The sequence below is a fragment of the Gekko japonicus genome, unplaced genomic scaffold (genome assembly GCF_001447785.1).
Source record: "Gekko japonicus isolate JY-2015 unplaced genomic scaffold, Gekko_japonicus_V1.1 scaffold445, whole genome shotgun sequence".
NCBI classification, from domain to species: Eukaryota; Metazoa; Chordata; class Lepidosauria; order Squamata; family Gekkonidae; genus Gekko; species Gekko japonicus.
The window spans coordinates 459,666-472,784 of record NW_015169184.1 but is presented as its reverse complement, the minus strand read 5'-3'; the positions used below and the strand labels follow the sequence as shown (position 1 = coordinate 472,784).

The following is a 13,119-nucleotide window of genomic DNA, read 5'->3' as shown; positions in this document are numbered from 1 at the left end:
TAAACAATGCTACATATTCAGGATTCCTCCCACACACACACAAAGAGAGCCTTATCTTTAGTAGGGTCAAGGGATATTCTAGAGGTTGCCACTCCAGCCCCGCAGGTGGCATCTCGTGTGTCACTCTGTCCCTCCCTCGGTTCTCAAACAAAGGGGGGACTGGGGTTTGGTCATTCCCCTCTTCCTCTTCGTCCCTGGCACCCCTCCCCTCTTGCTTGGAAACAAGAGCTGGTCTGTCATCCTCAGATTTCCCCTTTTCATAGGGCTTAGCCAGACTTGGTACAGAGCCTGTGGCCTCTTCCGTAATTCATGTAAGGTATCTACAACTAAGCAATGCTACATATTCAGGATTCCTCCCCCCCACACACAAAGAGTGCCTTATCTTTAGTAGGGTCAAGGGATATTCTAGAGGTTGCCACTCCAGCCCCGCAGGTGGCATCTCGTGTGTCACTCTGTCCCTCCCTCGGTTCTCAAACAAAGGGGGGACTGGGGTTTGGTCATTCCCCTCTTCCTCTTCGTCCCTGGCACCCCTCCCCTCTTGCTTGGAAACAAGAGCTGGTCTGTCATCCTCAGATTTCCCCTTTTCATAGGGCTTAGCCAGACTTGGTACAGAGCCTGTGGCCTCTTCCTGTTTAAAGCCCTGCAGAAGTGAGGAAACTGTTGTGCAAGATCATGAGCAGCTCCCTGGTCAGGCTTTGTTCTTTTTCTGTGCCTCCCAGCCCCTGAAATAAGGCCACATTGCAGCTGATTGCTAGGTGGTGGCCATTAAAGCATCAGCCACTCTTAATCAGGGACACTGGGAGGCACGGAGTCCAGTAATTCCTTGGCTCCTTGACTATGCTTCTGCAAAGCCAAAATTCGTTTCTGACTTCAGGCAAGCTGTTCCCACAAGGCCAGTCTGTCTGATGCTGACTAAGGGAGGTGCCAAACCATGCTTACAATGCTTGCCATTTGTTTCTCAGGATAATTTTGAAGCCTTAATTTATGTATATAGCAATTTACACACAAGTAGTTCAAATAAAGCAGAAATGCATGTTTCTAAACTGGCAAGCTATTCCAGGCAGCTTGGCAATCCATACAAATTGCTTGGTGTAAGGGATATACTGTGAGTGACCATTATTCAGCTATTTCAAATACAACATTATTCCTGTCCATTATAGTAATTTGTTCCATTCTTAGTAGTGTTAACAATGTTATGCTCAACAGAACAGCTCAGAACTCCTAATGCTACTGTTGACTAATAAATGACCACATTATTTCAGACAAATGGCAGAAATTAGTGATTGGTGAACCACTACTATGTCCAATTCACAACTGGTCCTTTTTAAAATGAATTAAGGAGGAAGAAGAGGAGTTGGATTTATAGCCCGCCCTTCACTTGGTCAAAGAAAAAGGGAACTGCAAAAGATGAGATGGTTAGATAGTGTTATTGATGCAATGAACATGAAATTAAGCAAACTCCAGAGCATGACGGAAAACAGGAGGGCCTGGCGTGATGTGGTCCACGAGGCCACAAAGAGTCGGACTCAACTGTGTGACTGAACAACAACAACAACTTCAATCGGAATCTCAGAGAAGCCCACAACCACCTTCCCTTCCTCTCCCCACAACAGACACCCTGTGGTAGGTGGGGCTGAGAGAACTGCTCTTGAGAGAACAGCTCTGAGAGAACTGTGACTGATCCAAGGTCACCCAGCTGGCTGCATGTGGAGGAGTGGGGAATCAAACCTAGTTTTCCAGTTTAGAGTCTACTGCTCTTAACCACTACACCAAACTGGCTCTCATATATAAGCAAGAGGACATCTGTTGGATGTTCTAAATTAATTATTTTAAAGGACTAATTAAGAATCATAGCTTCTGGATATGCCCAATGACACTGATGCAGCCCTGAAGCCTCCCTGAATTCCATACTTCCCCCACACAGAATGAGGCCCTCCCTGCCAACACCACTCCCCACATTGCTTATTGGAGGCTGGGACATAGGCAACAGAGAAGACCAGGAAGACCTCAGGCCCTTCAATCCTGCTGCATGTGATCCCATTATCCTAGATGACTTAAATATCCTGCTGAGGCCTACCTCATCTGAAGAATCCAGAGCTCATGGGAACTACAGATCTCATTATACCCAGATGTCCCGGACATATCTCATACGTACAGGAGCATCTGAGTTCTTTGTGAAGCCTAAATCCCTTCTGACCTGTATGGGGCACTCTTTGCTGCCATCTCTATCTCAAATTTAAAAAATGCAAAACAGGCGGACAGTAGGGAATGGGCCTGCCTAGGTCCCACTGCGAGCAGGAGAATCCCCTTCCTCAAGGAGGCCCTTTCCACTGCTGCTCAGCTGGGAGGAGGGAGAAAAATGGGAAGGAAATGGGAGGGGTGATACTCAGTATCCCAGCATGCTGACATCACTTCTGGCATGGCTGGAAGTGACATCAGCATGTCACCAGTGATATCACTATATTAGTATTTTCTCGTATTTCCATGATGTTTTGTGCTTTCATGCCAATAAAGGTTTTTTTTGTGTGTGTGTGTGATATCATTATATTGCTGGCAATGTTACCACCACACACAGTAGGTCTCCTGCCAGTTGATAGCCATATGCTGGCAACCCTAGAAGGGAATGTCTCTTTCCATAGGGAAAGACCTCTACACTGTCAGGACCCCGTACCACCTAGAGACAGGGACTAGAAGCCTAGGTTTTTTGTCCTGTTTTAGAACCTTCAGCTTTGCTGCAGATTTCAACATTTTGCCAAAATCTGCAGACCCGCTCCCCCCAACTATGCTATCCTTAGACATGCCTTGTCCAACTAAATGGAAACATTATCATCCTTGATTATTTTCTTAGTTAAATTGTCAGCATATACAGATTAGGCTGTTATGGCCAACTGACACCAGTTTCTGAAGTACTTAAATAAAAGTATTTATATACTTCACTCCTCAAAGTACATTCAAGGCAGTTATTCTGTTGCCACAATTAAAACCCCCAATGCAAAATCATTGACCAAGCCAAATCACCGCACTACTGAAATCCACCATGTATTTTCTAGATCTGTGGTTTACACAAGCAGTTAAATATTCTATTTCTGTTCCCATTGAAGCATCCCATTCTGGAACTTTGGGCCAAGTTACTCTTTGTTTTTGCTCAAGCACTTCCTTTTTGAAAGCAACAGGTTAACAATTCATCCCATAATTTTTGAGAGAGAAACAATCATAATTTTATGCACATATCTCATGCATATATATTAAAGGCAGAATACGTACATCGACAATAAGAAAATCCAGCCAGCACCAGGCATTAGTGAAATATATTTGAAAACCGTAGGCCACCCACTTCAGAAGCATTTCTAGGATGAAGATGTATGTGAAGACCTTGTCTGCATACTCCAGCATGGTCTTAATAGTCTTGCGCTGTTCAATATAGATGTCTTCAAAGGCCTGAAAATAAAGTTTTATTTTATTCATTTATATATTTACAACATTTACATCCTGCTTTTCTGCCAAATCAGGGTCACCAAGGTGGCTAAAGATTCAAACAGCATAATAAAAAAATTCATCATACAACCAATTTAAAACCATCACTAAGAAAACATATATAAAACAAAATAGCGCAAATTAAAAATAGGGCAGGAAGGAAGGCTCATTGAGGGAATGCCAGACACACACAAAAGTCTTCAACCACTGGGAGAGGATGGTGACTGAAAAGTGCAATCCCTGGGGGAGGGAGTTCCATAGGTCCAGGGCTATTTTTGGGCAGGAACGCACAGGGACGGAGTCCCGGCTGGCTGTTGAGTTGGCCACGCCCAGCAGGAGCTCATTAGCATAACAGGCCACACCCAACAGCAGAAACTCATTAGAATTGGCTACATTAGGGGTGTGTGGCCTAACATGCAAAGGAGTTACTGCTACAAAAAAGGCCCTGGGTTTTGACAACAAACAAGGTAAAAAGAATAAGAAGCAAAAGGTGGGTGTGGCTGGATGACCACACTTCTGGTAACATGGGGGTGTGGCCTAATATGCTAATGAGCTGTGCTGTCAGGGGCATGGCCTAATATGCTAATGAGTTTCTGCTGTTGGGTATGACCTATTATGCTAATGAGTTCCTGCTGGGCCTTTTCTACAAAAAAAAGCCCTGCATAGGTCCATGACCAGGAAGGCCCTCCCTCAGGTTGCCACTTGTCTAGCCTCAGAAAGTGAGGGCACCTGACACAGGATCTCAGAGGAAGACTGCAAAGGTTGGATATGTTAATATGGGATTCAGCAGTTCTTAAATTATGTTGGTCCCAAACCATAAATATACATAGCACTTTCCTGTTAGAAATATTTGTATTTCCCTTTCTAGAGCAAGAAACTTTCATTTTCCCTCATGCCACTCCCTCTCTCTCTCTATAATAAGCCTTAGCTGATACAGAGAACTGAATTATGTTTTATAAAATTCTCTTTTAGAATGGTTTCTTCTAGCAAAGTCCTAGCAACATTTCTGCTGACCACTGACAATCAGTGTGATCCAAAATTTAGTTATCCACTTGGGAATTCTGATGCACATTCAAAGGACTTCCCCATTTACTGCAATACTAGTGACAGCTCCATGCAGGACCAGTGGGGTGGGGGGCATGATGGCCATTTGGCCTAGACTCAGGTTCAGTCCTACAGTAACTTTTATTCCAGTTTAGCTCATATAAAGTCCACCTAAGCATGATGTAACACTTTATTAATCCAGTATTAGGGGTGCAGAGAGATAGATAAATCCCAATTAATAATTTATCTGAGGGGTCCCATTGCCCGCAGATATGCTACTTTTTTAAATCCTTCAAAATCCTTCAAAATATCCTGGAACTGTGAGACACCTGCCTCCACACCCCAAAAATATTGATCAGTGAACTTTCCTTCACCTTAAGTAATCAACATATTGGGCTCCTGTTTCCCCACTGTGGTGCTTTCCCAAGCCAAAATGGCCTCAGGGGAAGTTATTTGCCCCATTTTGAAGTTGTACATATGCCCTCAGTGTTTCATTGTCTAAGTCTGCCTTACCTGGGGTCTACCTAACCCAAAAAAGTTTAAAGAAAAATTCTGAACAGTTACAGTAAGGTGAGGTATAGTTTAAAACAACACAGAACAACAGACCCCATGCTGTAAGAAAAAAAAAAAGTGTAAATCTTTAAATACTTTTGTACAGCTCTGGGAGAAGTGATAACCAAAATATGTGGGTAGGTTGGATGCACTGAAAATATATACATTTTCTTTTTTAAAAACCCTTTTAATATTACATTTTTTCCATAAATCAAATTTAAGAAAAATAAGACAGAAAAGGAAGAAATAAAGAGTAAGGAGAAACTTAAATAATAGAAAAAGAATAATGAATAATGATGTATTATTGTAATGGTTATGATATTGGAGTAAGTGGTTATGATTAAACTTTTATATTTAGCAATAAGTGATTGTATTGGGCTTTGTCGCTGAGAAAATGTTGAAGTTTAAAGGATACGTTCCTTCATTCTTTCTCTTTTTCTCAAAAATATCTACATTTTCAATGGGTAATTGTTTGTGGTGGATTGCTTCCTATGCTAATTTCCCGTGATAAGCAATGCGTTTCAAAACTAATCATTATTCCATGTTTCAATTTACCAGAGCACCGCTGCTGAGAAGAATCATGAAGACAATAAAAGTCTCAAACCAATTGTGTTCTACTATTTTGTAACAGGTCTTCCGGAGGTTCCACCAGGTTTTCCCTTTCCCATCTTCTAAGCTGACTTGGCAGCACTTGAATTTCCGCACACAGCCTGGCAACACAAGGATGTGATAGGTAAGAGTTGGGCAACAAGTTATTCTGAAGCAGCAGTTGATGAATTACATAGTCTATGGTCAATTAATTTTATTCATTTTACAGAATTTATATTCTGCCTTTGTGCCATCACAAGGGCCAACAAGGAGGCTAACAAATTAAAGAATAACAAAAAAAATAACATTTTAAAATCATTAAAACCAGCCAAAACCACCATCATTAAAACAATTAAAATGAGAGCAAAATATATACAAGGACATAAAAACAAGAACTAAAACGTTGGGCAGGGAGGGGGGATCACTAAGGGAATGCTAAACAAAACAAAAGTCTAGGGTAAGAAATGTTTTTAAAAATAATTTGTATTTTTACAACAGTCTCACTGAAGAGCCAGTGTCGTGTAATGTTTAGGACTAGGATCTAGGGGACTGAGACTTGAATCTCTACCACAGAAATATATTGGGTTACCTGGGGCCAGGCAGTCTTTCTCTCAGACTAATCTACCTCACAAGGTGAGAACCAAATGAAGGAGAGAATTATATTGAAGGCTGTTCTGGGTACCCACTGGAGGGAAAAGTGGGGTATCAATATCTAAATTGGTATGCCAGTGGCGGATTCTAATCTGGAGAACAGGATTTGATTCCCCGCTCCTCCATATAAGCCTGCTGGGTGACCTTGGGTGAGTCACAGTTCTCTCAACTCAGCCTCACCTATCTCACCAGGTGCCTGTTGTGGGGAGAGAAAGGGAATGTAATTGTAAACCACTTTGAGACTCCTTAAGGTAGAGAAAAGTGGGGTATAAAAACCTTCCCTTCTCTTCTTCTAAATAAGTGATGGTTCATGTGCAGCAATTAAGCAGCACGGTTCTTTATGGGGGGGGGGGAAGATATGCCAGCTCAGCCATGCATAGCCCTCCCTTTTGTCTCACATCAGCATCATCTACAGACCATGAAATGGCTCCAAATGGATCTGACTTGGTCCAGGTATTATTTTAAATTTCTTCTTGTTTGTGCTGCACAAATGCCACCTTGAATAAAAAAATTCCATTCACAATTCTGTTTCATTAGGAATAATGTATCCGTATGGAGATGTGGAGACTGAGGGCCAGTTCTTTCTCCAAAATAACTGCATCCACGGAAAAGTTCCTGAGACATGTGGGGGAACAGAAACAAAGTACACCTGCATTCTGGGTACTCCAATTTTGAGTAATAAACTTGGGGGGTTTTTTACAGTGAAAATCTTGCTAGATTTCTATTCATTCCAGTTTGTGAAACAAATGAGAAATAAAATCCAACATGGACTGCAAATTCTGCTACAGTGCTTAAATATATATATGGATTGGAAACTCCAGATTAGTTCCACTAACGCTGGCACATTCCCTGAGCGCAAGAAGCCTTCTCTTGATGCAAAAAGCTTTCCTGATGCCAGAAGATCCTCTTACATGAGCGGAAGATTCCTTGCACTGGTAGACAGCACTACAATTAGTGGAATGGATCCATGGGATCCAACTGTTTGCCTCCATTAGACTCACTCTAAAAGCATTTCCACAGCAGCATGTAGCCTAGATAGCTGCAACTTATATGCTACTCTCAAAAACAGTTCCAGGTGGGTAGCCACGTTGCCCTGCAGTAGCTAAATACTAACAAGATTTCTAGATAGTAAGCTTTCGAGAGTCAAAGCTCTCTGATGAAAGGAGCTCTGACTCCCAAGAGCTCATACCCTGGAAATCATGTCAGTCTTCAAGGTGCTACTGGACTTTAAAAAAAAAATGCCATACAAGAAAACCAGTGCAGTAGCCCATCCAAATACAAGTAAACCAATCAAAACATCACAACACTCAGCCTTCAACAAAGCAAAGAAAATAGGTAGCCAAGCAAAAACTAGAAGAAGATCGTATCTTTATAAACTGGGTTGCTCTGAATGATATCCTGTTCAGACAAATATTGCATTAGTGGAAACCAGGTTGCCCACTTCCAACACTTACCTTCTGTAAAACAGGCTTCTGGTTCAAGAGACTCTTCCGGTTCAGCCTCTGGTTGTTCTCCTATTGGGGGAACTCCAACGTCAACTGTGCTGCCTTCGGATGAACTAGATGCATTTAGTTTCTGCAAATAAAGCCCCCCACACACAGCTATTAATTGCCAGTCTATTATTACAGCACTGGATGTATTTAATGCATTCCAAAATGCTCTACATATATTTAAGAGCTCCAGAAGAGCTAAATTACTAATGTATATAAGTAATGCCAATTTCATTTTTGTAGATGAGGTCGTAAGAAGAAGGTCGCATGGGCTTTAACCACAATGCAAGCATTTTAAAATATTCATACAGGGAGCCCCAATTTTGAATGAATTTTGCTACTGAACTAAGCCACAGACAGAACAGAAGATTCTGAAACCTGTTTTTATTTATGTGGGAGGTGGCGGGTTAGTTATCCAAATCAAGTCATATAGAGAGCACCATGAATTGCACATTGTCTCCCCAACAATGATGGCCAAACCAACCAAAAAGCCGAACAAAGTATTTTCATGTCTAATGCAGATAGAAAGAGGCACACTTTGTCAAAATCATATTGAACCCTTTTTTGCCCCATCGACATGAAAACACACTCATCAGTGTAGAGGTATACTTTTAAACGTCTATAGTTTCAAAAAAAGGAAGCAGCGTATTAGTTCTGGAGCAAGAGCAATTATTTTGCATTCTCTTTTGCCAATGCATTTGCACAGCTGACTGTGCATTTCCAAACTACTTTTTATTCTTGCATGGTACACATACATGTCCCTCCTTGAATAAGTAAATATGCATTTATTTATTTTTTAAAAAAAGACATCGTAGTTGAAATGCGATAAAGACCTATTTTGGAGAAGAAGAAAAAAGTATTGTATCAATGATAAAAAAAACAAAAACACCATCCAAACTTTGAACTTCTATCCCAATGCTATTAAGAGGAATGAATGGAGCACAGCGTGAACAACAGTAGACAGATATGAGTACCATAGTGAATAAAAGTAGTATTGATCATAGCATTCTCTAGCCTTGTATAATGTTATTACCATGTAGTGCATAACATCAGTTAAATGGCTGCATTGCTAAGTAGCTCTCTTTACATGGGGAATGATGTAAGCAGATGGTGAATCACACGTACTTGTGCCCTATTACAAAATATCATCGCTTATTTGATACTTAAAAAACAAAAGCTGTAGGCATTATTTTCGATAAGGATTCTAGGCAGCGGAAACAATTTCATTCCCATTTGCTTTATAAGCTGTACCATTACCGTTTTCCATTTATTTTTTAAAAAATATCTCCGATTACTCAAATGATATAACTGAATGAAATAATTTTCCTTCCCACTGCAGCATTACTCTTTTGTATTTTTTGGTCTTTGGTGTCGCCGGCCCCATGCTGCATCAAACTGTTTCTGCCAATTTAAAACATCAGCAGACATTTCTGAACTCTTGCAGTTTGGGTAAACGTAATTTCGACATTCAAAAGGGAATCTCACTTGACTGATTCAATCAAGTTCCACGAGGCTGGAACGTATTTGATTAACTTCAGATTATAATCTGAGTTTGTTCTTTTGCTATTAAATCTCTGAACCAAAGCAAATGTTTGAAAGGGACAAGATGTTAGGTATTCCATGGATTGGACTCCCAGTCCCCCCCCCCATTAAAATTCATAGGCTGGTGACCCCCAGTTCTGATTGGGGCTATGGTGCAAGGGATGGGGTAGATTTAAGTGTTCTCCCTTTGCTCCATTTACTCATTTGAAATGACCCTATGGAGCTACTATTTCCACCACTAGGGCAAACATATAGGTACCTGCTTTGAACAGGTTGCTTATCTATAACTTATGTTTTTCAAGTGGTCATCTGTGTAGTCATAATGATGGAAAACTTGACCATCCACTGAATTCAGTCAGAGAAACCTCTAGAGCTAAACTGGAAAACCACCTCCAGAGTACTGGCGCCATCTGTCTTAAGCTCCTGTAGCATTATGCATGTTCATAATGGGTAAAGCTTCCAACTGAGGTCAGGACCTGTAACAGGGAAGGTGGAGGGTCACAGAGTTGCCATTCCCTAGGTATAGGTGGGGAGTCCACTCCACTTGAGCACTGCAATTCTTTTTTATTTTAGTTTTTTTTCCTCTACTTTTTACTTAGCGCCTATTTAGAAACAGATCCCAGGTACACAGCAGCACAAAGGCCCACCCCCAAACAGCAACATTGCTGGGTGATGTCCCTGATACAATGACATCACTTAGAAGTGACATCATCATGTTGGGGACGTTGCACGGTGACGCTCTGGTTTTTGGGCAAAACTCTATGGTTTGAGGGCAATTTTACCAGGGTTTTGCCCTCAAACCAGAGTGTCACCGCACAACATCCTGACATGATGTCACCACTTCCATGTGATGTCATTGTGTCGCAGAGCCCCCGCCTCACTCCTGGAAGGCTCTCTCCCACCCCTCATTGCCATGTCGACAAGACCTGGCAACCCTAGCAGGTCATATGAGTACAGGACCTGTAACAGGGAAGGCGGACAGGTCATGTGACTGCACAGGTGACTACTCAGTTACAGGTAAGCAGCCTGTTCTTCTTCATGATCTCTGTACATCATGCTGATGGAATCAGACTAGCATGATGGGAGTAAGTGTCACTCATTGGAACAACGTATTCAGCACTGCCTGATCAAATGCCACATCCCTCCTAGATTCAAACATCCAAGGCATAATGACATATGGAGATTGAGGGTTGTGACCCGGTTGCTGTTCCGCAGGCATCTGGAATGGAGGTTCCATGAACAAAGGCTGTGGAGCTCAACATGGCTCTGGACAAATGGCCCATGGGCTCGTATGGCAGCAATATGCTAGCTGGGAGCAAAGTAAGACAGTATGGCTGCGAGAGTTGGACTATAAGGAAGGCTGAGTGCCGAAGAATAGATTCTTTTGAACTATGGTGCTGGAGAAGACTCTTGAGAATCCCTTGGACTGCAAGAAGATCAAATCCGTCAATCCTAAAAGAAATCAACCCTGACTGTTCCCTGGAAGGCCAGATAATGAAACTGAAGCTCAAATACTTTGGCCACCAAATGAGAAGGGAGCACTCACTGGAGAAGACCCTGATGCTGGGAAAGATTGAAGGTCAAAGAAGACGGGGACGGCAAAGGATGAGATGGTTAGACAGTGTCATCGATGCAACGAACATGAAGTTGAGCCAACTTCAGAGGACGGTGGAAGACTGGAAGGCCTGGCGGGAGCTGGTCCATGGGGTCGCAAAGAGTCGGACTCGACTGTGCGACTGAACAACAACAACAAATGGCATAAGAATAGATGAAGGTCTTTGTGGAAAGCAGTCATTCTGTCCAGGTAGAAGACAAGAGCCCAGCACAAATTTGGGGGCATGAAGCATCTTCAGAGGAAAGATTCCTGATGAAGACCAAGTAGGATTGTGTCTTGATTCCAATGGAAGGAGTTCAGCAGCTTTGGAAGACAAAATCAATCTGTCAGACTGAAACTGGAGGGATGGAGGGCTTGGCCCTAAGGGCACAGAATTCACTTGTGCAGCCAGCTGAGGTTATAGCAACTAGAAACAGTTTTCAGTGATAACAAACAGAGGTTGCATGCTGCCATAGGCTCAAAGGGATGTTTCATCAACTGTGAGAGAACCCACTAAAGATTCTGAAGTGGGAAAGGTTTAGCCACTGGAGGATACAGCTTGTCAAACCTTTAAAAAATGGATTTTAACAATTGGCTTGAAAAATTACAAAGAACTAGTAACAAAGGGATAGCCACTGGGTACACATGCAAACATGGAACTGCGACCCTGATTGTGTAAGCATGACACGTACTCAAGGACTAAAAGAATTGGGCAGTCCAAAGGTTGCACATTAGAAGACCAAACACTGAGGCAGAAACTTTTCTGTTTGGAGGAGTACGAACATCTTGTTTATGGGTTTCTGGAGTTTAACAAGATTTGGGCAGTGCATTGTAGCATCATCGGGACAAATTCTCCATGCTGTGATGTTCAGTTTGGCAAGTTCTGGGTGAAGAATGAGTCCTCCATCTTAAGAAAGCGTGTATACAAAGGTGGGAGGAAGGTGTACAAAGTTTCCATTGGCCAGGGGAAAGAGGGACGGAAACCACATTTGGTGTGGCCAACATGGTGTTACTAAAATGCAGTTGGTTGGATCCTTCATAATTTTGGTGATTATTATGGGAAAGACTGGGTGCAGGGGAAACATGTAGAAAACTGTTTTCCTCCACAACATTACGAATTCGTCCAGTACTGAGTGCTTTCCTCTCCCTCTTCTGCTGCAGTATGCTGTGCACCTCCTGTTGGGTCTTTCAACAGAGGGGAGAAGAAGGGGTGATGACAAAGGTGGTAGGCGGGATGGCATCAAGTTCTATGGCAAACTTGATGTGAACCACAGTGAGAACCCACTCATCTTGTGTAATATGTTCCCATGCTGACAGGAGGTGTGGCTTTACAGGTTGAGCTGTGGGCAAGAGAAACATGGTCAGAGGCTACAGTTTGAGGAGATAGTGGCCAGAGGAGCACTGAGATAGACTGGAACAGAGAAGGGAAGGTCTTCTTGGAGGAAACTTAGTAGAAAGTCTTGGGATTGAGTCTGGGACCCCTCGAGATCAAAATGTAAAACAGGAGCATTCTGTGGACTCCTCTCTTGAACGGTGTCATCATGCTGGGGAGAAGATATCCACTGAGGTGTCTTCTATCTGACCCTTGGAAGCAGAGGCCATATACTGCACCTCAGGAGAGTCCCCCTGAAGTTTCTGGGTATGAACAATGGTAGGAGGGGCATTTCAGAACCTCTCCAATATAGGAACAGAAAAAGCAGGCACTAACTGAGGTCAAAGTCAAGGCTGATTCCTTGTGGTTCTTATATTTTTTCTTCTTATTCTTGCCTGGGTTTAGAAGGGCTCTTCAAGTGGCTTAGACTCTTCCCCCCCCAAAAAAGGGGTAGGAAGCTGACTCTAGAACAAGGACCAAAGAAGGCTTGTTGGCCAACTTTGAAGGTACTGTTGATGTTGAAGGCTCCATCAATGTCAAGAGAGAATGCCTGATGAGATGGTGAAGGCAGGGCAGACTGTTCTGATGGGCTTGTTAGGTAAATTTCAAACAGTGTAGGCAAGAATTGACTTGATGCTGCTTCCTAGACAAAGTAGGCACTTTGCATGAAAACGATGTTGAGAAAAAGCAATGGCCTACTTCACACATAATGAGAAATTCTCCATGATGTCTCCACTATAGCAATCAAAGAATTGAATAGGAAGCATGACTCCACACCTTCTGAGCATGCACTTTGCTACCAGGTAAAAAGA

At 42.5% G+C, this 13,119-nt stretch overlaps 1 protein-coding gene across 9 annotated transcripts in view; it reads right to left on the bottom strand.

Annotated features, from left to right (window-relative positions):
- LOC107114616 (sodium channel protein type 2 subunit alpha) overlaps positions 1-13,119 on the bottom strand; it is an 89,314-nt gene that overhangs the window by 18,603 nt on the left and 57,592 nt on the right. For 8 of the 9 annotated variants that reach the window (XM_015416160.1, XM_015416165.1, XM_015416157.1 and 5 more), the window contains exons 17-19: positions 7,764-7,884; positions 5,626-5,780; positions 3,265-3,438 (exon numbers count right to left, since the gene is read on the bottom strand). In XM_015416160.1, coding sequence (XP_015271646.1) covers positions 3,265-3,438; positions 5,626-5,780; positions 7,764-7,884 — 450 coding nt within the window. The remainder of the gene's footprint in view (positions 1-3,264; positions 3,439-5,625; positions 5,781-7,763; positions 7,885-13,119) is intronic. The other variant, XM_015416163.1, reaches the window with a different exon arrangement.